The sequence below is a fragment of the Rhineura floridana genome, chromosome 4, assembly GCF_030035675.1.
Source record: "Rhineura floridana isolate rRhiFlo1 chromosome 4, rRhiFlo1.hap2, whole genome shotgun sequence".
Lineage (NCBI taxonomy): Eukaryota > Metazoa > Chordata > Lepidosauria > Squamata > Rhineuridae > Rhineura > Rhineura floridana.
This window is the reverse complement of record NC_084483.1, coordinates 190,547,648-190,575,550: the sequence shown is the minus strand read 5'-3', so window position 1 is coordinate 190,575,550 and position 27,903 is coordinate 190,547,648. Positions and strand designations below refer to the sequence as shown.

At 43.1% G+C, this 27,903-nt stretch overlaps 1 protein-coding gene and 1 long non-coding RNA gene across 2 annotated transcripts in view; one reads left to right on the top strand and one right to left on the bottom strand.

Moving 5' to 3' along the window:
- Positions 1–3,839: 3,839 nt before the first annotated feature.
- KCNK12 (potassium two pore domain channel subfamily K member 12) overlaps positions 3,840–27,903 on the top strand; it is a 58,499-nt gene continuing 34,435 nt past the window's right edge. Inside the window, exon 1 of the mRNA XM_061626473.1 lies at positions 3,840–4,182. Within this exon, the coding sequence (XP_061482457.1) occupies positions 3,840–4,182 (343 nt within the window). The remainder of the gene's footprint in view (positions 4,183–27,903) is intronic.
- Positions 8,947–27,600, bottom strand: LOC133384526 (uncharacterized). The gene is made up of 3 exons (XR_009762599.1): positions 27,404–27,600; positions 12,215–12,318; positions 8,947–9,035 (listed from the first exon to the last, which is right to left on the bottom strand). It is a non-coding gene; the product is annotated as an uncharacterized LOC133384526 (long non-coding RNA).

Genomic DNA, 27,903 nt, shown 5'->3' with positions numbered 1-27,903 from the left:
TGCCTCCCCAGTGGGTGTGTATCCAGGATATGATAGAAACTTTGCCAAGATTCATCAAACCCAGTGACCATTTTCTCTTCCTGCTGATTCAGTCTCTGCTGCTACCAGCAACACCATTTCAATACCCTGCTGTGGATCCTCCTATATCATATTAAGACTTCCAATTCCTGACTCTGCTATGGAAGCTTTCACTCTTAAAAGCTGTGCAGGCAAGCATTTTGCAGATTATGGCTTTTCCCACCATTGCGGCACAGTGACAGGAGAAAGTGCATCTCTACCATGTCACTGCTAAAACACAGAAGTACCTTCCAAGGCAGTTAAATACTTCTCTGGCTTCTTGTTAACCTGCCCCCCCCCAGGGATGCCCAGTCTCTACCGAACAAGTGTAAAACAGGAGAAGGAAAGTGCAGTTTGAAACAGAGAAGCAGCCCGTGTGTGAGGAGAAAATGCCTCACCCTTTCCCTGCTCACCTCTTCCCCCTTGCAGCTCCACACACCCACCCTCTTTTCTCCCAGCCACGTTCTGGACACATTTTTGCCATGTCCCAGGGAAATACAACTGGGTCTTCACTGTGTAGTACAGTGGTACTACCCTATCATAGAGAGCCAATGAGGTGTAGTGGTTACAGCCTCAGACCAGGGCTAGCGTGATCCAGGTTCAAATCCTCCTTCATCTATGACACTCACTGGGTGATCATGGGTCAGTCACTACCTCCCCAGCCTCCCCCAGGGTGATTGTGAGGACCACATGGGGAGGAGGCGAACCAATGCAAGACATCTTGAACTCTTTGGATGAAAGGTGGGATATCATTGTAATGAATAAATAAATGTCACCACTAAATCATCTGACCCTGCTGTGTACTGAATGTGCTCCCTTTTACAACTGGCTATCACACACCACTGAACACACAAAAATTCCAACGTCTGCATTATTACAGCAGCAGCAACAACAACAACATGCACCTTCCATTTTAGCGTTCACAAAGGCTTTTGGGGGGAGGGGGAGGGGGAGGGGGAAGGGCATTGATCAAACTGCTGAATAAAACCAAGCACCTTCTTTTATGTGCAGAGGGAATACATTTAAACCTTTCAGCCAACTTGCATCTATTGAGGCATTGCCCTGGGAGCGCAACTGTTGTCTGTAACCAAGATGACACATAGGTTGGAGTTAACACCATCGTTCTGGAGAGCTGTAAGCAACATAATGGAAAGGCCCTGGTTGCCTACCTTTGCTGTAAGCCCATATTTATTGTGTCCTATTATTGCCACTGGCTGAGGAGATTTGCAGTTTTGGAACTGCAAAACCTCTGGGTGAGAGAAAGACCGTGGAGTGCCTTCTTGAGGTCTGACAGACAACTGTCCCCAGCCAGAGCTACTTGGAGACAGACAGGTTGATACGGGCAGGGTGGGCAGGGGCGACTGGACCGCTTTTTCTATTTCGCTGCAAAGTTACTTTAGTTAGTTTAAAAAAAAAAAGACGCACAACGTTTCGATTAAATCTACACACGTTTCTGTGCAATCATATATGAGAGGTATATTGTTACAGGGATCAGACACGAGGCACAGTTGCTAAGTCATCGAGAAAGATTTACAAAAAGCTACCCTGGACTTTCCACGCCGAGAAAAGTGGCGCTTTTCGTTCCCCTTCGGCAGGACCTGAAAATGCCAACCCTCTTCCAGAAACCGAGTGGTTTTGCTGCTGGTTCTTTCACGGTCGCTTCTGGAAATAATTCTGCTCTGGACCAGCCTCTCTGCGTTCCTCCCGCTCCCGAAAAATAAATAAATGACTACCAAAAATGCCTCTCTGGCACAAACAGCAGCAACAACAACAACAAAAGAAAGGAAACCCTCCCAGTGGGCAAGGCGGGCACAACCGCCCCCGCCGCCGCAGCCGCCACCCCATTCGCTTCGGATTGGGTGCTCTGCCTGCTTGGCAATCAACAGATCTGCCGCGAAAGACATGAGAAAGGAGGAAACGATCATTGATCAACTCCCCAGCCGGGGTTGGAACAGCCCACACGCCACCCCCGCCCTCCCAAGCCCGCTGAGCTCAACTACAGGCGGGGACAGAGCCAGAAGTCGCGAGCGCACGCGGAGCTGCAGTGCGCTATCCGTGGTGCTGAACAGCCGCACTTCCTTGGCCAGCTATTCTCCCCACCACCCTCCCCACCGCTGCCAACTCGATCGAGGGGTAAAGGCGATTCACCAGCACCATCAGGTTTACGGGAAGCCACTTCGCTGACGTTTGGGACTTTAAAACTGCACGTTCCGGGGGATCAGAAGTACTTTGGAAAAGAACACGGTGTGTGTTTTCTCGGGGTTAGGGCTGCGTTGGGCTGCGATTGCCGGCTCCTGGAGAGGAAGGGAGGGAGAGATGAATAGCCAAACCAAAGCTTTTCAGAAGTGGAGGCGGAAAGAGATTGTGGGGTGGTGGGTAGATCTGCATGAATAAACAGAAAGGTAAAGAAAAGGAGGAGAAGTACGTTTGGCAAAGTGCATTTACTTCATACCCTTTGCTTTCCCCACAGTATAATCTAAATTGTGGGTGGGTGTGTGGGTGAGTGGGTGGGTGTGGGTAATCTGGAAGGGTTGAGTGGAGGACGGTTGGGCCCTTCCTTAAGCAAGGTGGCCTTCTGGTTCATTTTATCCCTTTTCGTTTCGTTTGTTTTCTGCCTGTCTGTCTTCATGTTGAACTGCATGCCCAAAGGTTGTTTGGTCGTTGGTTTGGGAGGGTGAAAGTGTGTGTGTGTGTGTGTGTGTGTATAAGGATCTAGTCAGGTTCTTGGAGTGATACCAGTATGCTAACAAAAAGAAAAGTCACACCACCTCACAGGCAAATGCTCTGTTGCATATGCCAAGCATTTTGTTGAACAAAAATCCATTTTGAGCACATAGAGCTATAAAAAGGGGGTGAGGGTTAGTCAGCTGAGGACTAAATGAAGTTCTACTGGTATCTCATTGATCTAGGTCTTTCCAACCCATGGAAGATGCCTGCAAAGTTGAAGCATTTGAGAAAGAGACAGGCTGGCTGGCTGGATCAAAGTGGCTTAAATACAGATTGGTGGTATCTCAATAAATGCCCTGTGTGCGTACACTCTTGCAGCCTCTGAAGATTGGGCTGAATGCAGCTGGTGTCTGCTGTCCTGTCCTTGCCTCAGGTAGCTTTCCAGATAAATCTAGTTCACAACTTCCCCAAAGAATCTAGGAGACCCAACAGAGAAGAAAGATCTATGTTGGTCATGCATAACTGAAGGAATTTGATCTCCAGGTCTGTTCAATTGAAAAGGAGGGAGGGGTGGCATGTACAGGGTGTGAGGGAGGATGGCCCTTCGCAAAAAGATCGCTGATGTCATTGGGAATCCTTCAGGAAGAAGAGGACACCAGATTCTGCTTGTCTTCCTGCTACACCTCAGTACTACTGAAACGGATTGAACACAGTTTTCTCCCCACTAGCCTTTGGTCCGCATAATGGCTGGAATACAGATAACATGGCCAAATGGAGCTATCTGGGATGGGAGGGTAAAGCCATTTCTTACACCTCAGTGGCCAATGCAGGCAAGAGCTCACTGCTGAGCAGCAAGAAAAACAGAACACCCAATGTGGCTCTAAAACAATCTGTGTGCCTAGGGTGATGTGGGGGAGCCCTATGGGACACAGATAGGTGGAATTCCGTATTGACATCAATCATGGCAAGCAAAGATTTATGACTCAGAAAAGAAACCCTTCCAAAGAACGATCCAGGTTTTCCCCTTGGACTCTTTAACTGGTTGGTAGCTCCATGCCGGTATCTCCAATGAGGTGTTGGTCGCTGTCCATCACCTCTATGGTGCTGAAATTTGGATGATGTCTATCAGGAGATCTAAGGGCTGCTGCTGCATGTCACATTTCAATGAGGACAATGGCAGGTTTGTCCTCTTAGCGCTGCTCATCATAGCATACCTGACAGCTGGAGCCACCATCTTCTCAGCCATTGAGAGCCCATCTGAAGCAGAAGCTCAGCATCGTTGGAACCGGACCCTTCAGAACTTCAGCCAGATCTTCAACATTAGTCTCCCTGAGCTAAGGGCCTTCTTAAGAAGTTATGAGGCAGCCATGGCTGCAGGCATCAGGGCAGATGCCCTCCGACCGAGATGGGACTTCACAGGAGCTTTCTATTTCGTGGGCACAGTGGTATCAACTATAGGTAAGTCTTTTTTCCCCTTTTCTCTCTGTCAAATACCTAGAGTCTACACCACATTGGCTTCCTTCTTAAGCAGTAAATGGGCAACAATGTTCTTCACCACATCATCCATACGCTCATCCTTCTAAAATGAAATCTAAAATGTTTCCCTTTTAGATATGCAAAGTGACTGTGTGCCCAAAGACAGAAGCCTCGTGAACTGACTCAGTTCCAAGCTGATGTGCTTATATACAAATAGGGTTGCATGAGTTTCTAAAAATTATTTATTCTTGTTCCTACCTGCCTTTCACCAGAAGGTCCCAGAGTGGGTTATATCATATGAATACAAATTACAATTAAAACAGTGATACACATCAACAACCCCACCCATAGCCCCAAGACAATAATTCCAAATGTTGTATACCTCTCTCTCTCTCTCTCTCTCTCTCTCTCTCTCTCTCTCTCTCTCTCTTACCTTCTATTTTTTACCCACCCACTCCCCAATCTCTGCCTCTCATTCCCTTTTTCTTGACTCCCACCCCCCAGGAACTTGCACTCCCCCATTCACTCCTGATTCAGTTTGAGCTCCTATGTATAATGTAAAGGATCCATTTCCCAAACATCTGCACTAAGGCTTTTTTCACACATTTTGTGTAAAATCACATGAAGCTTTCATGTGACTGTTACTAAAAAGAGGAAGAGAACTAATTTTAAATCTAAAGTACATTATGTCCAATAGAGATTTGACATTCAAATCACCACTGCTAGAAATGTATATATCATATCTGATTATATAACCATCTCTCTGAGACATGTTCAGGTGTGAGGCTGAAATCAGCTTAGATGTAAACCAGTCTTTGATGTGAATGGAACATTTCTACCTACTAGAGTACACATTCTGGTGGTGGCGGCGGCGGCGGTTGTTTCTGTAGCCATACCTGCATTAACAACACTCATGCAATGCACAAATGTTGCATGAGAGGCTCCAGTGCACTTTTTAGCATCACATGTGGAATTGGTCTCCCGAAAAGCAATGCAGTCAATATACACTGAAGAGGAGGGCATGGGAAGAGGGGAAATGTACAAGGATTTGATAGCATTTGAAAAGATTGCCACTGATCATATATATGGCATTTTGTTGTTGGCTTCCTTTCCCTCCCCCCCAAAAAGAAGGAAAAGCTTGAGTTGACTAGTGCACATGCACACACACACACAAACGTGTGTGTGTGGCCCTTTCAAAAATCGGAACAAACAAACAGCTGCTACACATTTTGACGAAGTAGATGGGTGAAGTTCAGAAGTGATGTGTGTTTCTAGAAAGCTTTCCTAAGTTGCTATAGCAACTGGAGTTTGGGAAGTGTTTCGAAAGTCAGGAGCTGGTGTCTCCCCACCGTGTGAGTAGCTGACTGTATTTTGGATCTGGAGTGAATGTAGGGGATGGAGTGAGGACAAATAGTCACAGTCCTGCTCTCTGTATCATCCTCTTATGGTTTTTGTATGCCTTATCCATTCAGGCTGCAAATCTATACCCATGAATTTCCAGGGGTCTAGAGCTGCAAGGTAATCCAATCTATCTGGGAGCAAGCATATCTGGGTAGATATGCACAGGTCTGTTCTGTCACTGTTGCTAATGCCTTTCTGTACTTTCCCCACACCTAATTTGAAACCAGGTTGAATTACCTTGCAACTCTAGATGTAAATCCATGCAAAGTGAAATTCTATTCAGTGCTAATAACATGTTTTAAATTTTGGATTCGGATTCCCCCCCCCCAAAGATATTCACCTTCCTCCCTACCCTTCCCCTACACTGATCAGCATAATTTATTTTATAATTACCTCAATGTGAAATGGAATTAAAAATTCATATCCGGAAGCAAGAAGTAAATAAATAATATCTGATAAAAATGGGATTAGATTATTTTTCAAGACTCTTTGTTTCCTTGTGATTTTAGCCTGAGACAGCTGATTAGTCTTTCTGGCGTGTGATGCATGCATGTGTTAAGAGTTGGAAAACTTTGCACAGGAAAATATGTGGCCTGATCCATGACTCAATTCAGTTGCAGTGACTAAATGAGATTTAGGATCGGTGCACAGCACCTTTGCTCAGCATTCACTCTGAGGTTTGCTGATATAACAGCCATACTGTTATGTTATGCCAACCAAAGATACATTAACTATCTCTATGCTTCTGGATAGAGCAAGGGTGGCCAACCTGTGGCCATCAATCTAACTTCATCCAGGTAGCAAGGGGAGAAAATGGGGAGAAGGGGTGGCACTTAGACAAACACACACACAGAGAAGGGTGTGAACCCACTTTCAGCTCCAGCCATACTCACCTCAGCTTTAGTCCCACATACTTTTGCCATGCACTCTCTACCTATCGCCCTCCAAAGGACTGTGGCCACCGCTCAGTGGTAGAGCATCTGCTTTGCATGCAAAAGATCCCAAGTTCAGCCCCTGGGACCTCCAGGTAAGGCTGTGAAAGACTCCCATCTGAAAACCTTAGAGAGCTGCTGCCAGTCAGTGTTGACAATATTGAGCTAGATGGGCCAATAGTCTGACTTGGTATAAGGCAGCTTCCTATGTTCCTATGACAGAAAAATGGTTTTTCCTTCTCCTTCCCCGACATAGGGAATGACTAAAGATATTCCTTTCATGGGCACTGAGGGTCAGTTGATGCTGAAGGTGCTTTTGATGGCTGGTGGCTACTATCTGCTAACAACATTCCATCTGGAGAGAAACAGTCACTGAAGCTGGAATGTAGCCTATGAAGCAGATATGCCTGAGGGTGGGTGTGTTTGTGTGTGTCTGCTGATAGGTTAGGAACTCCAAGAGCATGCTGTTTGCTTTTTTCAGTAGATTGATACTGCTTCAAAGTCTAACGCCATCATTGTTGGTATCCTCTGCTTTCTCTTTCGTATAATTGGCATCATTGTAAACATATTTGTTTATTTATTAGAAGACCAGTATATCCTCCCTTCTAAGCAAACAGGGTCCATAAAAGGTTGTTTGCCTGAAATGCCCTGTTGCTCAGAGAATGGGGGGAGTATGAAGCACCAGCTTTGACCTGCTGAGAGATACCATCTGTCTCAACAGTATACTTGAGATAGGCTGCACTTCCTTGTCTCCACTGATTTAACTCTAGCTACTGCTCTGTAGTAAAAGAGCTAGTGTGGTGTAGTGGTTAAGGTGTTGGACTATGACCTGGGAGGCTAGGGTTCAAATCCCCACATAGCCATGAAGCTCACTGGGTGACCTTGGGCCAGTCAGTGCCTCTCAGCCTCATGAAAACCCTATTCATAGGGTCGCCATATGTCATCAACTTGAAGGCAGTACATTTACATTTTTACTGCTCTGTAGTAGTAGGTGTCTAACTAACAACAGCTGCAAAGTTGCTGGTGGGCACTCAGCTCACTCATGGGATCGCAATATTGATCCTGCAGACAGCTGCACAAGCCACCAATTTGCTTCTGGGCACAATTCAAAGGTTTGGTGATTCTCTTTCAAGCGCTAAATGGCTTCGGTCCAGAATCCCTTAAGAATTGCCTGCTCCCAAAGAAGGAGAGACCCTTCACTGTGTCTAGGACAGAGGGTAGGCTGGGTGGGACAAGAGATTATGAAGCACCCAGATTAGGGAGCATCTCACCCCTTCAAGTGCAGTCAGGGGCCTCTACCTCACCTTTTTATTCTGGCCATCTTTTCTTTTATGCGACAGACAATCTCTCTCTCTCTCTCTCTCTCTCTCTCTCTCTCTCGTAAAAGTATTACATGGCTTTTCTGGAATTGTATTTTATATGTTGTAAGCTGCCCTGAATTGTGTATTTACAGTATATGGATAGGATATAAAAGCTTTAAAATAAATAAACAAACCCAACATAAAATCTTCAGAATACACACAGCATAAAATCACAACAACTGACCAGATTCATTCTTTCTATTGATGTCAGCCAGTCAGCTGCCTTAGGGAGACTCACAAGGGGGCTAGGATCCCTTGTTGTTATTCCCCAGGTGTTTTCAGGCTTTGTACAGCGACCAAACTTGGGAGGGGGATGTATTCCCTACCTATTGCTTAGTCCCATTTAAGTCAAAGAGGCACATGTTCATGCTACTCTAAATACATGCTGGAGTGTGCAAGTGCATGTGAACTAGTAGTGGTGCAGTGCTTAGCATGTTGGACCAAGATCAGGGAGGAGTGGATTCAGATCTGAACTCAGCCACGAGCTTCAGTAAGTGACCTTGGACCAGACATCATCTCCCAGACCAATCTACCTGACATGGCTGTTATGAGGAAAAAATGGTGGCTGGGGCGGGGGGGGGAGAACACTGAACTCCACCCTGATCTCTTTAGAGGAAAAGTTGGATAAAAATGTAATAAATTATTGACAGCACTAATCTCCATCCCCTTTCTGCTTTGAAATCAATCAGGTGCACGTTATCTCTCTACCGAACTTTTATCCGTAGTTTTCAGGCTTCTCAATGACCCATCTTCCACTATAATTTGCAAGACAAAATCCAGATTTTTTTTTTTAAATGTATATATCACCCTTTCTCCCTTTCTCTCTCTCTCATCCTTTTGTTCTCTTTCTTTGTTTAGGTATATCAGCACTGCAGCCATACTGGTTTAACTGTATTCTTTCTCTCTAGAGAACACTGAGAAATTGTAGTGCTGGGCAGACAGGCAGAGTTTTGTAGAAGAGGATTGTTAGCACCCGCACTAAACTATAAGTCCCAGAATACCAGGAGGGGAATCCATGCAAGTTAAACTACTACAGAATCATAAGGTTTCATGGCCAATTTAATGAATGTGAACAAATATTAACCAATAGGGCTGAGAGGTAAGAATGTGTCCTTGAGGCTCCTTTAATTCCGGTGTGTTACTGAAAGAGAGAAAGAAAAGAGTTAAAGTTAAAGGTGGCCTTCCCCACTTACAGTGACTGGTACATTTTGTTTATCAAATTATGAGTTATCTTATACTTTCTTCAATATCCCAGAAAGGCTCCCTATATTGAGATTGTTGTACTATGCATTAAAATGTAATTTGATTAACTATGCAGTTGACCAGTTAAAAGGCAGATTATCCATCAGTTAAAAAGCATTTAAAGTGATGACAGCCCCAACCACAACAAATAATAATTACATTTCAGTAATGATACTGTAGGGACTTCGTTATTGTTATTTCATTAGATTTATTAGTTGCTTGATGCCCAAAGGTCTCCAAGCGGCTTACAACAATGTTAAAACAAACAAAAATCATACTATAAAAAATAAAACAACAACATCACAACACCTCCCATGCAGTCACAGGAAGCTGTGACAGCATTCTAATATTGTACTAATGTTGGTTTTTTGGGGATGGGTGAGGTAGACACACTGTTGCCCAGTCCCACGTACATTAGAACCTTGGACTTTTCCATTGATGGCTTTGGACAGCCCTCTCCTTTGTCCCTGGAAACATGATAAAATGGTTTCTCAGGAAATGGCCTACCCAGACACAATGAGATAGCTTATTCTACCCTTTTCTATATCTGTATTTCTATTCCTCCCTTTCAAGCTGTTGCATTCCATTCCCCCCTCACCCCCCCCAAGGGTTTCCCTGCAGACTCTCAACATCGAGTTCTTATGGGGCTGTTTGGGAGGGGGTCCCCTCTCTTCCTAAAGGTGTACAGTACTTCTGCAACTCTCAGGATTACCAAAGGTCTGCTGATACCTCCCTCTTGTTTGTGGGTGATGTGGTGTTGGCTATATAGGCACAGGCAATCAGAAGACTCAAATCGGTATTAGTGTATTAAATGATAATACTATAATACCTCAGTTAACCAAGCCTCCAGGAAGGAAGCTCCTTTTAAAGGGAAGGCTTTTTTAAAGGTGAAACTGACAAGCTTTGCTTTACTATGGAATAAACTGTCAAGCCTGTGTCTTTGCTTTAAGGTCAAAGTGACAAGCCTGTGTATTTGCTTTGCATTAAAGAGATCTCTTGCTTTCTCCCAGGGCTGGGGAGGGAAGGATCCAATATGATTCAGGGGAGGGAGAAGGAAGGGGAGTAGGTGAGTGCTGGAATGACACCCTTTAAAGCCGAAGCTGCTCCCACCATCTATGAGCAGGTGTAGGAACCTGTGCCTACTCTTTCCATGTTATTCCTACCTCTGGTACCAAAGTTTCTGTTAAAGAAGTAATGTCCAGGAATGCATCTACTCTGTTGACTGAGGTGTTATTGCATACATCTGGATACAAGGTGCTGGGAATAGGGAAATGGAAGGGGCTATTGCTCTTGTGCCCTTTTTGCGAGACATCTGCCTTAGCCATTGCTGGAAATAAAGTGGCGAATGAGATGAAATCTCAGTCTCATCCAGTAAGGCAGTTTTTATGTTCTTTATGTCTCACGGGTTGGAGGAGTGGAGAGCACAAACCAATATAAAAATGGAATGAAATTGTACGCAATCAGCAGCAATCTATCTTCTCTGAAAGTTCTGCCTTTTTTTCCAAGTGGTACTGTTCTGTCATATATATCCCCCTCCACTTAGCTGAAATTGCTGTTCTGTTTGAACTCCCATTAGAAACAGCAAATTTCAGTTAACGCGCAATCAATGTTGCATTGAGCTAATGAACACTTCATTTGGTAGCTTCAGAAATGCGTTTTAGGTTTATTGGGGCATATCCTGGGTGGTGTATTCCTTTTGAAAACCACAGAAGACACTGAAATCTGAGGAGGTGGTTGAAATTCATTTGGTGTCTTTTCTTTTAAAAATTGGATCTGCAAAGAAAACATGCCTATTAACCAAGTGAAAAAGTATCTTATTCCTACAATGGCATCCTTCAGTCATATCCTCTTTGTTGTCTCCTGTTTAGCGCCTCTGAGTGATTTGCTTTATAGGATAATTACATGTTATCATTCTGATTGCTTTTTGAGTGAGGAATATTTTCCAAAGTTGCTCCAGGAAGGAAGCTAATTGGCTGTTACTCAAAGGGAATGATCACAGAGTCTTAAGTTACATCTGTATGGCCTATAAACTATGTGTGTTACTGGAACACAGACCAAAAGCAAATATTCATATCTTATTCAGATCTCCACTTTTAATAGGAAAGTTAGACAGCATGCACACTCCTATTTATTCTGCATCTAGTGCACTCCTGACACTGGTTTGGGAAGTGGTGTATGCATGATGTTAGCCACATTCCTATCATTTCTTAAATACTGTGTATTGATGCATTTTCCTCCATACTAGCTTCAATCTAAATTTAACCCAGTAATGTGTGCACAGCCTTACTACAGAATGGTTCAGACATGTTCATCATTTGATGAATGCAGCATCAGGAGACAACTAGAGATGTTGAGGAATTCAGTTTCTGTGAATTCCAGTGTGAACTAACCTCACAGACAAATGTGCAGATCAAAATGTAATCATTGTGCAGATTTTGCTCTTCTCCAAATTTTGAAGTACAGTTCTTGCCTCAACAAATGTACTAAAATGTGTGCATTGAGACAAAATACTTATTTAAATATGTATTTTGTGATAAAATATTGTTGCATTTTGTGTTTAAGTAATTTTTTCTGTATGGATTTTTTTTAAAAAAAATAGAGTTTAATGCTGAAATAGGATGGAACAGATTTGTGAATGAACATATATGAAATTCACATGGATTGGAAATAGACTGATCTCTTCATCCCTAGCAGCAACTTGCATGTTTTAATTTATTAATTAAAATGTTTAGATCTCACTTTTCTGTTCCACCCAGCATGGACCCCCTAAGGCATCTCCAACCAAAGTATAAAATCAATTGCAAATAAGATGATATTAAATTAAAACAGCAGCAGCAGCAAGAACAGCAGAACGTAGCCAGCAAATAAGAGGACAAATCTCATTTTTCCTCTGCCAAAGAAACAGCTGTTTTTTTAAAAAACTAGAAGTCCTCCTCCTCCTCCTCGAAATTTCTATACTGCCCTTCAGTAACAATTGCCAGGGTAGTTTATATAAATGTCAGCAGGGAGGAGCCTTCTGAATTAAGGAGTTGCATAGTATAAGTGCCGCAACCAAGAATGCCCTGTTTGCCTGCCTACCATCTGCACATCCATCAGTGCCAGAACACCAAGCAGACCCTCTCCTGTACTGTAGATCATTGTGATGGGTGGAAAGCTCATGTGGGAGAAACCATTTAGATAACCTGGTATGAAAGAAAGGAGATTTAAAAACCCACAAATTTAAAACATTTGTATCATTCTGCATTAACTTAAGCACAATGCTTTTTCATGGCATCAGTTCACATATCTGACTGTAGATCGCTATATCTTGAGTAATCAAATGTTGTACATACAGCGGAGACTGGTGGCTCTGATGTCAGTGGTGCAGAGAATCCACTCCAGGTGTTACTTTGAACTTTCAGAGCTGAACTAAACCCAGAGTGGATTCACTGCCGCACTGACATCAGAGCCACTAGTCTTCACAGGGTACATATATGTGTGTGAACAGGCCTTAGGAGAAGCCTTGAGGGAAGGGGGTAGCTTAATATGGTCAGGACCATCTCCAGGATTTTGGGGTAACTGATACCCAATATCCTGTGGTCATATCAAAACTGATAATATTGGGTTAGGATTGCCCATAAACATATTTGGAATTTTTAGAGAGTGTTGTGGGCATCACTCCCTCTGATGGCTTGTCTCCCCCAGACAGTCTTTCCCCCTCCAGACAGTCAGAAAGAGAGAAAGTGTGCACTAGAGATCTGCAAGAATTTCAATTCAGTTCACATTTCAAGCCAAATTTATCAAATTTGCACTTTCCAAAACAATATGAGGACCAAAATATAGCCATCCTTCAAAATTAACACTTATTTGAATTTTACAATTGAGTTCGCCATCCAATGTTTACAAAACTGCACATAAAAATGAATATATGAGAGAAAATAACATGAAAAATTCATTATATGACAAGAAATGGCTTGCAAAAATGTGTCTATTAGTCAAAACTGCCTACTAAAATGTGTTTGCTGGAAGAAATTCGCACTAAAATGCTGGATAATTTTTTTAAAAAAATCACAAATTGCTGCAGAAATGTGGAGAACTGAATTTAAGATTGGAAAAACAAGAAACTGAGAGAATCAAAATTGACAGATCTTTCCATCCCTAGTGTGCATGGACATATGCAAAAGTACAGATACACATGGTAGAAACACATGCACTGTCTCCACCTCTCTCTTCTGAAAACAGAGGCACACAACGATAGTCAAAATGAAACCCTTTTTACTCCCAAGCTGGTAGGAGCAGCTTGAGTATGTTTTTTTTTTTTTAAATTGCTCCAAAGAGATTTTGCAGCTGATTGGCAGATCAACCTGTTCCACCTCTAGGTGTGGCTAATGGAAACATGATGGATTGATTCCATAAGATGGATTGATTCCCTAAAGGAAGCCACAGACCTGAACTTACAAGATCTGAACAGGGTGGTCCATGACAGATGCTCTTGGAGGTCACTGAGTCATAGGGTCACTATAAGTCGTAGTCAACTTGGAGGCACATAACAACAACAATGGAAACACTTCGCTCTGGTGATTAGTGTGTTTACACCATCTCAGACACTTCACTTTTCCAAGGATTCTGGATAAAAGTCAGATCCAGCAGAATTAAAATAGTTCCTCTTGGATTTGTCTAGCTTTACATGGGGTCCCTCCAAAGCCACTATCACGTTAAAGCTTGCATAGTAAAAATTAAAGATCCAGTGCTTGCTAGCACTGGGAGTGTGCATCAACTCTGTGTGTACCCCAAATTACTAAATGAACCAAGGTAATTTGGGAATAGTTCTCACATTTCTCATCCTCCCATTAATAAAGCATCTTGAGACAGATCAGGGACTGCCTAAGCTTCCAAGCGGCTCTGTGACTTTAGCTGCCAAACCCGACTCCCATGGATGTGTTTTTTTCTCCTGATAAATTAAACAAAGGTAGCTGGGGAAACAGCCCGAGCTTGAAGTGGGAGTAGGGAGAAGTTAGGGATCTTTCATTTTGACAGTGCATTCTTTTCCCAGGAAAGTCCAATCACCGTGGTTTGGGGGAGGGATTAAAAACTGTTTGTTTTTCATGTGGATTGATGGGGAACCTTTGGCCATCTACCTGTGTGAGTTTCTGCAAGACCTGCTCCCTGCATTTCTGGCTGATTTCCACCTGGCCTGGAAGGGCGGGGCCCTGTCTCTCTCCAGCTACAAAAAGCAGCAACTGCTGAAGGGGTCAGAGACCATCTACCTGTGTGAGTTTCTGCAAGACCTGCTCCCTGCATTTCTGGCTGATTTCTACCTGGCCTGGAAGGGTGGGGCCCTGTCTCTCTCCAGCTACAAAAGCAGCAACTGCTGAAGGGGCCAGAGACCATCTACCTGTGTGAGTTTCTGCAAGACCTGCTCCCTGCATTTCTGGCTGATTTCTACCTGGCCTGGAAGGGTGGGGCCCTGTCTCTCTCCAGCTACAAAAGCAGCAACTGCTGAAGGGGCCAGAGACCATCTACCTGTGTGAGTTTTTGCAAGACCTGCTCCCTGCATTTCTGGCTGATTTCCACCTGGCCTGGAAGGGTGGGGCCCTGTCTCTCTCCAGCTACAAAAGCAGCAACTGCTGAAGGGGCCAGAGACCATGTGTGTGTATGTGTGCGTGAACCTGCTGCTCGGGATGTCTATAGACTACTGGGGTTTTGTTTAGTATTATATGTTATATTTTACTCTATGTTATATTTTAGTCTATGTACGCCGCCTAGAGTGGCTGTTAATTTGGCCAGATAGGCGGCCTAGAAATAAAAAATTTATTATTTATTATTATTATTATTATCATTCCTGGCCATTGGCTATGCTTGCTGGGGCTGATGGGAGTTGTAGTTCAGCAACATCTGATTGAAAGCTCCCCATACCTGACCTATGCATCCCATTATGCAAGTCAGTGGAGAGATTTCCATTGTATACCCCAAAAATCTGGGGGGGGAGCAGGAGCCCACACCCACCAATGACCGTTGGTGAAACAGGGTAATTACTGGGGTGGATTCCCCCAGTACTTCCTGGGGCTTTTTCACAACCGTCTTCCCTTATGCAAGTCAATAAAGATCTCCCTCTCTTCTAGAGAGAAGAGGCTGTATCCCCAAAACTCTGTGAGAGTCCTTGCTGGGAGGGTGACAGTTGCCCCATCTTTCCTGGGGATCCATGGTATTTTCTCACCTCACTTCTCCTCAGCAAGCAAATAGAGAGCTCCCCAGTGCATCTCAAAGAATCTAGGGAGGGGTCAGAAACCCAGCCCACCCTTGGGGTAACAGGAGCTTAGCTGGCAGGGTGACATTTCCCCTACCCGTCCTGGGGATTTTCCACTTCCCACCCCCCTTTATGCACATCAGTGAAGAGGCTTTGTAGGGTAAGCAGTGCTCAGGTCTGGGCTCTGAGGAGTTCACCAGTTCTGGATAGGGTTGAACTCCCTCTGAAGGAACAGGTGTGTAGTTTGGAGGTGCTCTTAGATCCATCTCTGCCACTGGAGGATCAGATGACATTTGTGGCAAGGACCACTTATTATCGTTTAAGCTGATGCAACAAGGGTTGATATCAAATCAATTTTGAAGTCTGTGTGAAGTTGACTTCAAGGTGAAACGCACTGCTTGAGCTGCAATTTCCAAGGTTTTAGAGTAAAAGGGGGAGGAGTTTTCAGAGCTTGGAAAAGTTACTTTTTTGAACTACAACTCCCATCTGCCCAATCCAGTAGCCATGCTGGCTGGATGGGAGTTGTAGTTTAAAAAAATAACTTTTCCAAGCTCTGGGAGTTTTGCTAGCATTGTGTGTCCCTGCATTCAGAAAATGAAGCCAGCACAACTGCTATTGTGCCTCTACCCTTAGTTGGACTTGTGGTACGGGAAATGATGCGAAAATACACTGGAAAGTGTGAGATAACCCTTGTTTAAGACAACATAGTCTAACCTTCCTGCAAACAATTCAGAATGATGCTCAGTAAATAGCCAACATCATTGAATCTCCCTGCAAAAAAATCAGGATAAATGCTCAATAAAGAGGCCCTCTGGTAATGGCCTTGGTTCCCAGTTTGATGAGTTTTAGGCATCAGGCCAAGACCCCCTTATTTACAGTATCCAGGCTCTTAATTTTCAGTAAAGTTGTATTTCTCTTTTAATGCTTCCTCTGTTTTTACAGCTGCTGTTTTATTAGGGGCTCCTGTGACTGAATTATTTTAACTGATTATTTTTAATTGTTTGCTTAGTTTTGTTGCTATGAGTTGCCTCTGAAGTTGCATATGGAGAGGTGGCAAATAAATATTTCAAATAAATAAACTATTTGGGTTCATAATTCTATCACTGTAATTAACATGCTTAATAGGCTGCAGCTTCCACTGAACTCCATGAGACTTACTTCTGAGCAAATGTATTGGGCGTCATGCCAGTAATTTTACATATTATATTATATTATATTATATTATATTATATTATATTATATTATATTATATTATATTATATGTCCCATCTTTCCTCCAAGGAGCTGAAGGTGTCATACAAACATGGTTCTTGCTCTCCTGCTTGTATCCTCACAACAACCCTGTGAGGTATGTTACGCTGAGAGACAGAGGCTGGCCTGAGGTCACCCAGTGATTTTGTGGCATTGGGTTCCAATACAACAAGCATGAGGAACCTGCAGCCCTACAAATGGTATATAATGGACTATAACTCCCATCATCTCTGACCATTGGCTATGCTGCCTGAGGCTGATGAGAGTTAGTGGGATGTGAATTTGGAGTTAATTCGGGGATGTGAATTCAAATTCAGCACCAAACACAAGCCCTGGTTTCAGCAGGGATTGGTTCCACTTAATAACTCGTGCAAATGGAACCAATCACAGTAGGGCTAGCATTGGCACCCAATGTACAAGCTGCTGAATGCAAGCACTGCTGCAATGAAACCAATCACAGCAGGGTTAGCATTTACAAGTCACCAAACTCTACTCGTAGAGGAACAATCAGTTGGGCACTTGAAGGCTCCCAATTTCAGCTGGGGCTTTCTCTGCCCCACACCTGATGTCAGCAAAAGTGACTCCACCATGTGGGGATGAGTCACTACTGGGTGTTGCTTACCAGGAGAGGGGAGGGGAAATCAGTGCAGTGCAAATGCAATGGTAGAGCCAATTTGTTGGGGACAATTCAGGGCTACTGCCAGTGCATTTGCACCGCATCAGCCTCCCTTCCCCCTGTCTCTCCTGGTAAGCAACAGTGACCGACATGCCAGAAAGCTAGTGTGGTAGCTCTGCCCCACTTGGTGAGTCGCTTATGGATGCCAGGAGTGGAGTGGGTGGGTATGGCTAGGGAAAAATGGCTCTGTGAGCCAAATTAGGACCACTGGTGTACCTAATTTGGCCCACAGGCCAGAGATTCCCCACACCTGGTGTAAGTCATACATTAACAGAGGGCTAATTTGTAATTTCCAAGTTTACACTCCAATGGCAAATGCAGAAGAAGAAGAATTGGAGAGATTTTACACAGAAGTACAGGAAGAAATTGATCATACACCAAAACAGGATGTGCTGATAATCATGAGGGACTGGAATGCAAAAGTAGGGAACAGAGAAGAACTAGGAATTGTGGGGATATGGGGCTTAGGAGATGGAAATGAAGCAGGAGAAAGACTTATTGAATTCTGTGAAGCCAATAATTTGTTTCTTGCGAACACATATTTTGAGCAACCAAAAAGATGACTGTACATGTGGACATCACTGAACGGTCAATATAGGAATCAAATTGATTATATAATTGGTAGCAGAAGATGGAGAAGTTCCATACTTTCTGCGAAAACAAGACCAGAAGCAGACAGTGGTGCAGATCATGAACTGGTAATATCGAAAATTAGAGTAAAGCTAAAGAAGAACAACAAATCATAATGCCAAAATACAATTTAAATAACATCCCAGAAGAATATAAAGATTAAATAAGGAACAGGTTTGAGGCTTTAAACTTAGTTGACAGAGAACCAGAAGAACTATGGACTGAAGTCAGGTACATTATCAGGGAAGAATGCAAAAAGACAATACCTCTAGTTAAAAAGAGAGAAAGACCTCAATGGATGATTGAAGAAACTCTTAAAATGGTTAAAAAGAGAAGGAAAGCAAAAGCAAAAGGAGATAGAAACACGGTTAGAACCCTAAATGCAACAATACAGTGACTAGTACGTAGGGACAAAGAGAACTAATGGTTATTGTATAGAAATAGAAGAGGACAAGAAAAAGGGTAGAACAGGAGCCCTATTCCAAAAGATTAGAGAAATGAAAGGGAAATTTAAGCCAAGGGTACGTATGTTGAATAATCAACAGGGGAACACACTGACTGACTGAGATAAAATAAAAGGAAGATGGAAACAATACACTGAAGAACTCTATAAAAGAGATGCCAGGATGACAGATTCATTCACAGAGGAACTGTATGATGAAGAAGAATCAGAAATTTTAGAATGTGAGGTGAAAGCTGCTCTTAAAATACTTGGAAGAAACAAATCACCAGTAACAGATGGCATACCAATAGCTTTTCTAAAAGCAACCGAGACTGAATCTGTCCAAATTTTGACAAAAATTTGTCAAGAAATATGGAAAACTAAACAATGGCCTACAGACTGGAAGCGTTCAATATACATCTCAATTCCAAAGAAAGGGGATTCCAGGGGATGCAGTAATTATCGAACTATTGCCTTAATATCCTATGCAAGTAAAGTAATGCTCAAGATTCTACAACAAAGGCTCTTACCATATATAGAGAGAGAAATGCCAGATGTCCAAGCTGGATTTAGAAAGGAAAGAGGCACGAGAGATCATATCGCAAACATACATTAGATAATGGAACGGAGCAAGGAATTTCAGAAGAAAATCACCCTGTGCTTTATAGATTACAGCAAAGCCTTTGACTGTGTAGATCATGAAAAACTATGGAATGCTTTAAAAGAAATGGGGATGCCACAGCATCTGATTGTCCTGATACGCAACCTATACTCTGGACAAGAGGCTACTGTAAGGACAGAATATGGTCAAACCAATTGGTTCCCCATCGGAAAGGGTGTGAGACAGGGGTGTATTATCACCCTATTTGTTTAATCTGTATGCAGAACATATACAGAAAGCGGGATTGGACCAAGATGAAGGAGGTGTGAAAATTGGAGGGAGAAATATCAATAATTTAAGATATGCAGATAATACCATACTACTAGCAGAAACCAGTAATGATTTGAAATGAATGCTGATGAACATTCAAGAGGAAAGCACAAAAGCAGGACTACGGCTGAAAGTCAAGAAGACTAAAGTAATGACAACAGAAGATTTATGTAACTTTAAAGTCGACAATGAGGACATTGAACTTGTCAAGGATTATCAATACATTGGCACAGTCATTAACCAAACTGGAGACAAATGGGTGTTAGAACAAATTAAACCAGAACTGTCACTAGAAGCTAGAATGATGAAACTGAGGTTATCATACTTTGGACACATCATGAGAAGACATGATTCACTAGAAAAGACAATAATGCTGGGAAAAACAGAAGGGAGCAGAAAAAGAGGAAGGCCAAACAAGAGATGGATTGATTCTATAAAGGAAGCCACAGACCTGAACTTACAAGAACTGAACAGGGTGGTTCATGACAGATGCTCTTGGAGGTCGCTGATTCACAGGGTCGCCATAAGTCATAAGCGACTTGAAGGCACATAACAACAAAATGCTATTTATTGCTTATTTTATATAACACCTTCATTATTTTTAATGAATGTTTACACTTTTTCACCATTTGCCTGTTATTTTAAGAAGCTTTAACTCAACTTTCCTTTTGGTATGGTCTGGCTCTTCAGTCACTATCCCTGTGCTCACTGGAGCAGTTTAATACAGAGGGAATTGAGAACCCACTCTTCATCCATTAGTATGGAATAGCCACCAGTCATCAAGGGCCATTAAGTAGACTCATCTTGCTAACGATGTTCAGCCAAAGCCAGAGAAAAGTTCATTTTGCATATCCAAAGAGAATACTTGCAACAATGTAATTAAAACCTTCGTTAAGGAATCGAGCCAGATTATTTTCAGCTAGCATCATTGTTGTCAAATTTAGTTCATGATGGGGAGTCTCAAGATTGTGTTTTGACAGTTCAATGAAAAACAAACCAAAACGGATAGGGGTTTTTTTGCTGCATGCGAGAGCTTCTGGGAGTGTTTTTATCAATCGTGCAGTTAATCACTGGGGAGCAAAAGAAATGATGAACATAACTGTGTTGATTAATATTGTCATATTTTTTTAACACTGCCATATTTTTAACGCTGAATAATTTATTTGTGCTTTCAGGCTAGACACATTTATGGTGCAGATGTACACTCTGGCAGCCTTGTCACAGCTAAAGTAAAGGGTCACAGTGCCGGTGTACAAGATGCCAGCGCTGGGGCATGAACCCAGTTCCATTCCCAGAGGCCATTCCATGACGAGTGTTGCATCAATGATCACTCACCCCATCCCTCCCTCCCCATGTATTAACATGCCTCTGCACTGGTAAGAACTCCATGAGCTACAGAGATTAGACAGGTTAATGGAGGATAAGGCAATCAATGACTACTAACCCTGATGGCTATGTTCTGCCTCCATTGTCGGAGGCAGTATGCTTCCGACCAACAGTTGCTGGAACCTGCAGTTGGGGAGAGCACTCTTGCACTCAGGTCCTGCTTGCGGGCACCCTATATTAGCCACTGGAAGAATAATGCATTTTATGTATGTATGTGCATAATGCATTTTATGCAGAGCTTGGAAAAGTTACTTTTTTGAGCTACAACTCCCATCAGCCCAATCCAGTGGCCATGCTGGCTGGGGCTGATGGGAGTTGTAGTTTAAAAAAGTAACTTTTCCAAGCTCTTATTTTATGTATTTTAATAGTATTTTATTCATTTGAATTTACTGTAATATTTTGTGGTTTTATTGTGTATTTTATTATATATGTGTGCGATTTTATTGTAGCCGCCCTGAGTGCTCTAGTGTAGGGTAGAAGGATGGGACAGAAATATTTTTAATAAATAAACAAATAAACAGGATGCTGGACTAGAATGGCCACTGGTCTAATCCAGCAGAGCTCTTCTTCTGTCTTTGAGAACAAAGTAGCACTGGATAACATCAGCAGCACTTTTTGTTTTAGTTTGCAGCATGGGTAGCAAATCTTTGGCTCAGTTTATCCTTAATCAGCCCTCCAGGGACTGCATGCCTGCGGTGGGTGTAGTCACCTCTAGGGATGGAAAGAATGGTAAAATGAGAAATTGAGAGAACCCATATTGACCAATCTAAACTTCAGTTCTTCATATTTCTGCATGAATGTGCTATTTTTTTTAAAAAATTCTCATGAAAATTCTTCAGCATTTTATGCAAATTTCTCCTAATAAACACATGTATTGTATGTAGTTTTGACTAATGTACACATTTGCAAGCAATTTCTCCTAATGTGATGCAGTTTTGAATGTTACTGTCACGAAAGTATTCATTTTTATGCACATTTCCCCCAAACATTTGCATTTTTTAAGCATTGTTTGGCAAGCTCCATCACAAAATTTGGATAACTGCAAACATAAGAACTTAAGAAGAGCCTGCTGGATCATTTTCATAGCAGCCATCCAAATGCCTATGGGAAGCCCGCAAGCACAACTATGGAAGCAGAACATAAGAACATAAGAAGAGCCTGCTGGATCAGGCCAGTGGCCCATCTAGTCCAGCATCCTGTTCTCACAGTGGCCAACCAGGTGCCTGGGGGAAGCCCGCAAGCAGGACCCGAGTGCAAGAACACTCTCCCCTCCTGAGGCTTCCGGCAACTGGCTTTCAGAAGCATGCTGCCTCTGACTAGGGTGGCAGAGCACAGCCATCATGGCTAGTAGCCATTGATAGCCCTGTCCTCCATGAATTTGTCTAATCTTCTTTTAAAGCCATCCAAGCTGGTGGCCATCACTGCATCTTGTGGGAGCAAATTCCATAGTTTAACTATGCGCTGAGTAAAGAAGTACTTCCTTTTGTCTGTCCTGAATCTTCCAACATTCAGCTTCTTTGAATGTCCACGAGTTCTAGTATTATGAGAGAGGGAGAAGAACTTTTCTCTATCCACTTTCTCAATGCCATGCATAATTTTATACACTTCTATCATGTCTCCTCTGACCCGCCTTTTCTCTAAACTAAAAAGCCCCAAATGCTGCAACCTTTCCTCGTAAGGGAGTCGCTCCATCCCCTTGATCATTCTGGTTGCCCTCTTCTGAACCTTTTCCAACTCTATAATATCCTTTTTGAGATGAGGCGACCAGAACTGTACACAGTATTCCAAATGCGGCCGCACCATAGATTTATACAACGGCATTATGATATCGGCTGTTTTATTTTCAATACCTTTCCTAATTATTGCTAGCATGGAATTTGCCTTTTTCACAGCTGCCGCACACTGGGTCGACATTTTCATCGTGCTGTCCACTACAACCCCGAGGTCACCGCCAGTTCAGACCCCATGAGCGTATATGTGAAATTAAGATTGTTTGCTCCAATATGCATAATTTTACACTTGTTTATATTGAATTGCATTTGCCATTTTTCCGCCCATTCACTCAGTTTGGAGAGGTCTTTTTGGAGCTCTTCGCAATCCCTTTTTGTTTTAACAACCCTGAAAAATTTAGTGTCGTCAGCAGACTTGGCCACTTCACTGCTCACTCCTAATTCTAGGTCATTAATGAACAAGTTGAAAAGTACAGGTCCCAATACCAATCCTTGAGGGACTCCACTTTCTACAGTCCTCCATTGGGAGAACTGTCCGTTTATTCCTACTCTCTGCTTTCTGCTTCTTAACCAATTTCTTATCCACAAGAGGACCTCTCCTCTTATTCCATGACTGCTAAGCTTCCTCAGAAGCCTTTGGTGAGGTACCTTGTCAAACGCTTTTTGAAAGTCTAAGTACACTATGTCCACTGGATCACCTCTATCTATATGCTTGTTGACACTCTCAAAGAATTCTAATAGGTTACTGAGACAGGACTTTCCCTTGCAGAAGCCATGCTGGCTCTGCTTCAGCAAGGCTTGTTCTTCTATGTGCTTAGTTAATCTAGCTTTAATAATACTTTCTACCAGTTTTCCAGGGACGGAAGTTAAGCTAACTGGCCTGTAATTTCCGGGATCCCCTCTGGATCCCTTTTTGAAGATTGGCGTTACATTTGCCACTTTCCAGTCCTCAGGCACGGAGGAGGACCCGAGGGACAAGTTACATATTTTAGTTAGCAGATCAGCAATTTCACCTTTGAGTTCTTTGAGAACTCTCGGGTGGATGCCATCCGGGCCCGGTGATTTGTCAGTTTTTATATTGTCCATTAAGCTTAGAACTTCCTCTCTCGTTACCACTATTTGTCTTAGTTCCTCAGAATCCCTTCCTGCAAATGTTAGTTCAGGTTCAGGGATCTGCCCTATATCTTCCACTGTGAAGACAGATGCAAAGAATTTATTTAGCTTAAAGAATTTATTTAGCCATTGTGGCTAGTAGCCTTTGATGTCCTTATCCTCCATGAACTTCTCTAGTCCTCTTTTGAAGCCGTCCAAGCTGGTAGCCATCACTGCCTGTTGTGGGAGTGAATTCCATTGTTTAACTATACGCTGCATGAAGAAGTCCTTTCTTTTATCTGTCCTGAATCTTCCAGCATTCAGCTTCCTTGGAAGTCCATGCGTTCCAGTGTCATGAGAGAGGAACAAAAACTTCCCTCTCTCACAATACAAGAACTCGTGTTAGAACACTAGCGAATTTTGAAGGATGGTTGTGTTTCCATTCTCATATTGATTCGGAAAGTGGGAATTTGATAAATTTGAATAGAATTTCTCCACCATCCTTAGTCAAGTCACATTCTTGCACGCACACAGAGAGGATGCACACACGCACACAGGATTGTTGAGCATACACACGTGCATGCACGCACAGCCCCTCCCCTCAGTAGCTGATCTAAGGAGCCTTGTTCTTCAGTCAGTGGACTTCAGCGTCTGGCAATTGACTGGGCCTGCACCTTTAGCTGCTGGCATTCCTCTGGACTTGGTGGCAGCTCTGCCTCTATGCAACAGCTCTCATGGAGAAGCTTGGGGCTCTGTGATCCCTGAAGGCCACAATCCCCCTGCTCTGTCTCACTGTCCATTGACACAGCCTGCTCCTCTGTAACATTTGCTTTGGGGAGTGCCAGGTCTGTGTCTGAGGAGGATTCCTCCAGTGGGGCATGATAATTACAATATCTTAAGAGGTGTCCAAGTCAGTCCAGTTTTGAAAGGTTTGATCCACCCTCATGACTCAAAATAGCATCCAGTTGAAGCCAAACATAGACCAATAGCTGCTCCTCAATCTCAGGAACAATAATTAAAAATTTGGTGAGAACATCTTAAGAAGTGTCCAGATCAGTGCAGTTTTGACAGATTTATTCTGTTTTATTGATTCAAAATGGTGTCCAAATAAGCAAAAGCCTTCTCCTCCATCTTTGGAACCATTGTGCCAAATTCTAAGAGCTGTCTGAATGCATAGAGAGGCCAACCGAGAGGTCTTCTGTATCTTTAAAAGTTGTGCAGGGGGAAGGGAGAATTCCACCTTGTGGTTTTTCCCATTATAGTGTTGCAAGAACACCTGCACATGGCTGACTTTCTCTTCTCCTAAAGATACAGGATCAGTCTCAGGCCCTGAGCCCGGCAACCCTATTCCCCACCCCTGGTTAAAAGGCTCAGGTAGCAGATGATGGGAGGAACTGTCTGTCTGAGACCTTAGGAAGCTACTGCCAGTCAGAGTAGACAGTACAGTGTCTATGGACAAACAATTTCACCTCATATAAGGTGGCTCCCTGTTTGCCTATGAACAATAAACTAGCCCTGGAGACTTGAACATTGAGACAACTCTGCTCTTGTTATGTTTGCCTGCAGTTTTTCAGCAAATGTTATTGCTAGGCATGGAGGCAAACACAGCTAAAGTTTATATTCTCTCTCTGATTTCAGGAAAAGGCATAGTTGAGCCCTCAGGGTCTTTCACAAGATTATACCCCCCTCCCCAACAATATTAATCTGACCCAGCTCCTAACACCCCACAGACAGTGCAAGCCTGTGCATGTTTACTTGGGAGTAAGTCTCACTGAGTTCAACTGGGTCTACTCTCTAGTAAGTGTGTATAGCTGGGGTAGGGAACCTCAGGCCCAGGGGCCAAATGCGGCCCTCCAGGTCTTTCTATCTGGCCCTTGGGACTCTACCCAAGCTACAGCTCTCCCTGGTTTCTGCTTCGCAACCTCCTTGAGTGTGTTTGCCTGGCTGTGTCCTTGAACTCTGATCATGCCCCTTGCTTGCTGGGATGGAGGGTAGAAAGGGGTGTGCAAGTATGCATAGAAACTAAGGTACAAAAGGAAAAATTCCATTCATTGCCTCCCCACCCATTTTTGCTTCTAGCCCCACCCACCACTAGCACGTGGCCCCCAAAGGATCTCATAGAACAGTGGTTCTCAACCTTTTTTGCTCCATTCCCCCCTTTCACCATTGTTCAGAATATAATTGCCCCCTTCCCAAGATAGTCTCTCATAGCGTGTTGACGTTTCGTGAGTGACGGTGGTGTTTCTCGTGAGAGAAAAATTTCTTATTTTATATTATAACAGAATTTCTTGGAGCACTTTCTGGTCTTTAAATAATAATTTAATTTTGCAAATGAAAATAATGCTGCATGTTCAAGAATCGATTTTAATCTGTGACATTCAATAAACTTCATTGAACGTCACAGATTAAATTAAAAACAAACTACAATTTTACAGATTGTACATAATCTACAGGACATCACACTTTGCTGAATAGTGGTCCCAATTCCCCCCCTGGAACCCTAAAATTCCCCCCCCGGGGGGGAATTCCCCCCTTGTTGAGAACCCATGTCCTAGAAGGAGATGTGGCCCTTGGCCCAGAAAAAGCTCCCCAACCCTGGTACATAGGATTGCAGGTTAAATCTATGTCCCACTGAATCCCCCTAAGGCTGCTGCGTGGACTTGAGAGTAAGCCCCATTGAACTCAGTGAGATTTAACCTTAGAGTAAACTTGTGTACCATAGGAGGGCTGCATAATTGCCCAGTGGATTCCCCAGATCACATCCTTTCCACCGCATGCTTTAGCTATGCCTTCTCCCTTGGCTAAGCCCTCAGTCCTTCTATCAATTTTTCTCTTGTAAGCTCTTCTGCTTGTGCTGATTACATATGAGCCAGGTTCAAGGTTCTAGTTTTAGTGTACAAAGCCCTATACAGCTTGGGACCAGGATACCTGAAAGACCGTCTTACCCCTTACATACCCAGTCAATCACTGCGCTCTGCAGGTGAGGGCCTCCTGCAGATACCATCTTATCAGGAGGTCCATTCTGCACAACATAGGAAACGGATCTTTGGTGTGGTGGCACCTACCCTGTGGAATTCCCTCCCCTTAAATATTAGTCAGGCACCATCACTATTATCTTTTCAGCGCCTTTTGAAGACTTTCCTCTTTCAACAAGCTTTTTAAGTTGAGACCTATCCCAGTTTGTGTCTGTGTTGCAATTGCTTTTTAATATGTTTTTTATTAAAAAAATATGTTTTAACCCTTTTTAAAATATGTTTTTAAAGCTTTTTTAAAAAAATGTTTTTAAAGTTGTTTTGTTATAATGTATTTAAAAGTCTGTTTTTATGATGTTTTGATGTGTTTTTAGAGCTTTTGTTTGCCACCCTGGGCTACTGCTGGGAGGAAGGGTGGGATATAAATCAAATAATAATAATAATATGAAAGGTAGGATGGCAGTGCGTAAATCAAATACGGTTCTCTTCTCTCTCTCCCACGCCCCACACACAGAGCAGTTCCACTGTTTGACCACAGCAACCCTGGCAAGTCAAACAATTTTATCTTCTTCTCAAGGGCATCCAAACCGTTCTGAGCAGGAATCTCTCTAATTTAGCAATTTGTGAAGACACAGACAGACAGCAATCCAGGAGACCAGCCTCTTGAACTTATAGCAGCTGCGAGGGAGGGATGATATCCATCAGGCTACAGCATGGAAAGAAAGGGCTTTAAAAAACCTCCCTGCACAGCAGTAGTGTAGCAGCAAATTCAGCAGTGCAGGATCCCTTCATGTTAATCACAGCCATGCTCCCTCCCTGCTTTTTTTTTGCTGTTGGGTTGAGAATGAGGTCCTTCTTAATGCCTAGGAACCTATAAGCATGAAAGAGAAGAGTGTTAGCACTGAGAAGAGTATTCTCAGTATTGGCTTACCTCCTTTCACTCTGTTTGGTTCCAATCAGCAGGAAAGGACAAGGAAGCATGTTAGAAGGCTCTTCTCAGTGGCTAATACACTCCTCTTGTATGTTGATTGGCTTGTAGGATGCTGGAGACATAGGGACCCTGCTGGGACCCTGCTCCCAAAAAAGTAAAGGGTCTAAAAAAAACCCGAGACCCTGCATGACTACGCCCCTGCTGCACAGACCTGATTTCACAGTGAAGCTGATAGCAACACAAGGAAGTGAGCCAGGACTGGGGAAAGAATGCGGACCTTGGCCTGAAAAAGGTTCTCCAGCGAAGCAGGCTTTATCCCTTTCTTGATATGCATTAATACAGTCATAACCTGGAAGATTGTCAAAGCCCCTTTCATATATTAAGCAGGACTTTAACAGGACTAAGATTTCAAACAAATGAAAATGCAACTGCAGATATTGAATCTGTACATGTATGGTGAATACTTTAGTTCATTGCCTCTTCTTTCCCCCCAGTCTGTA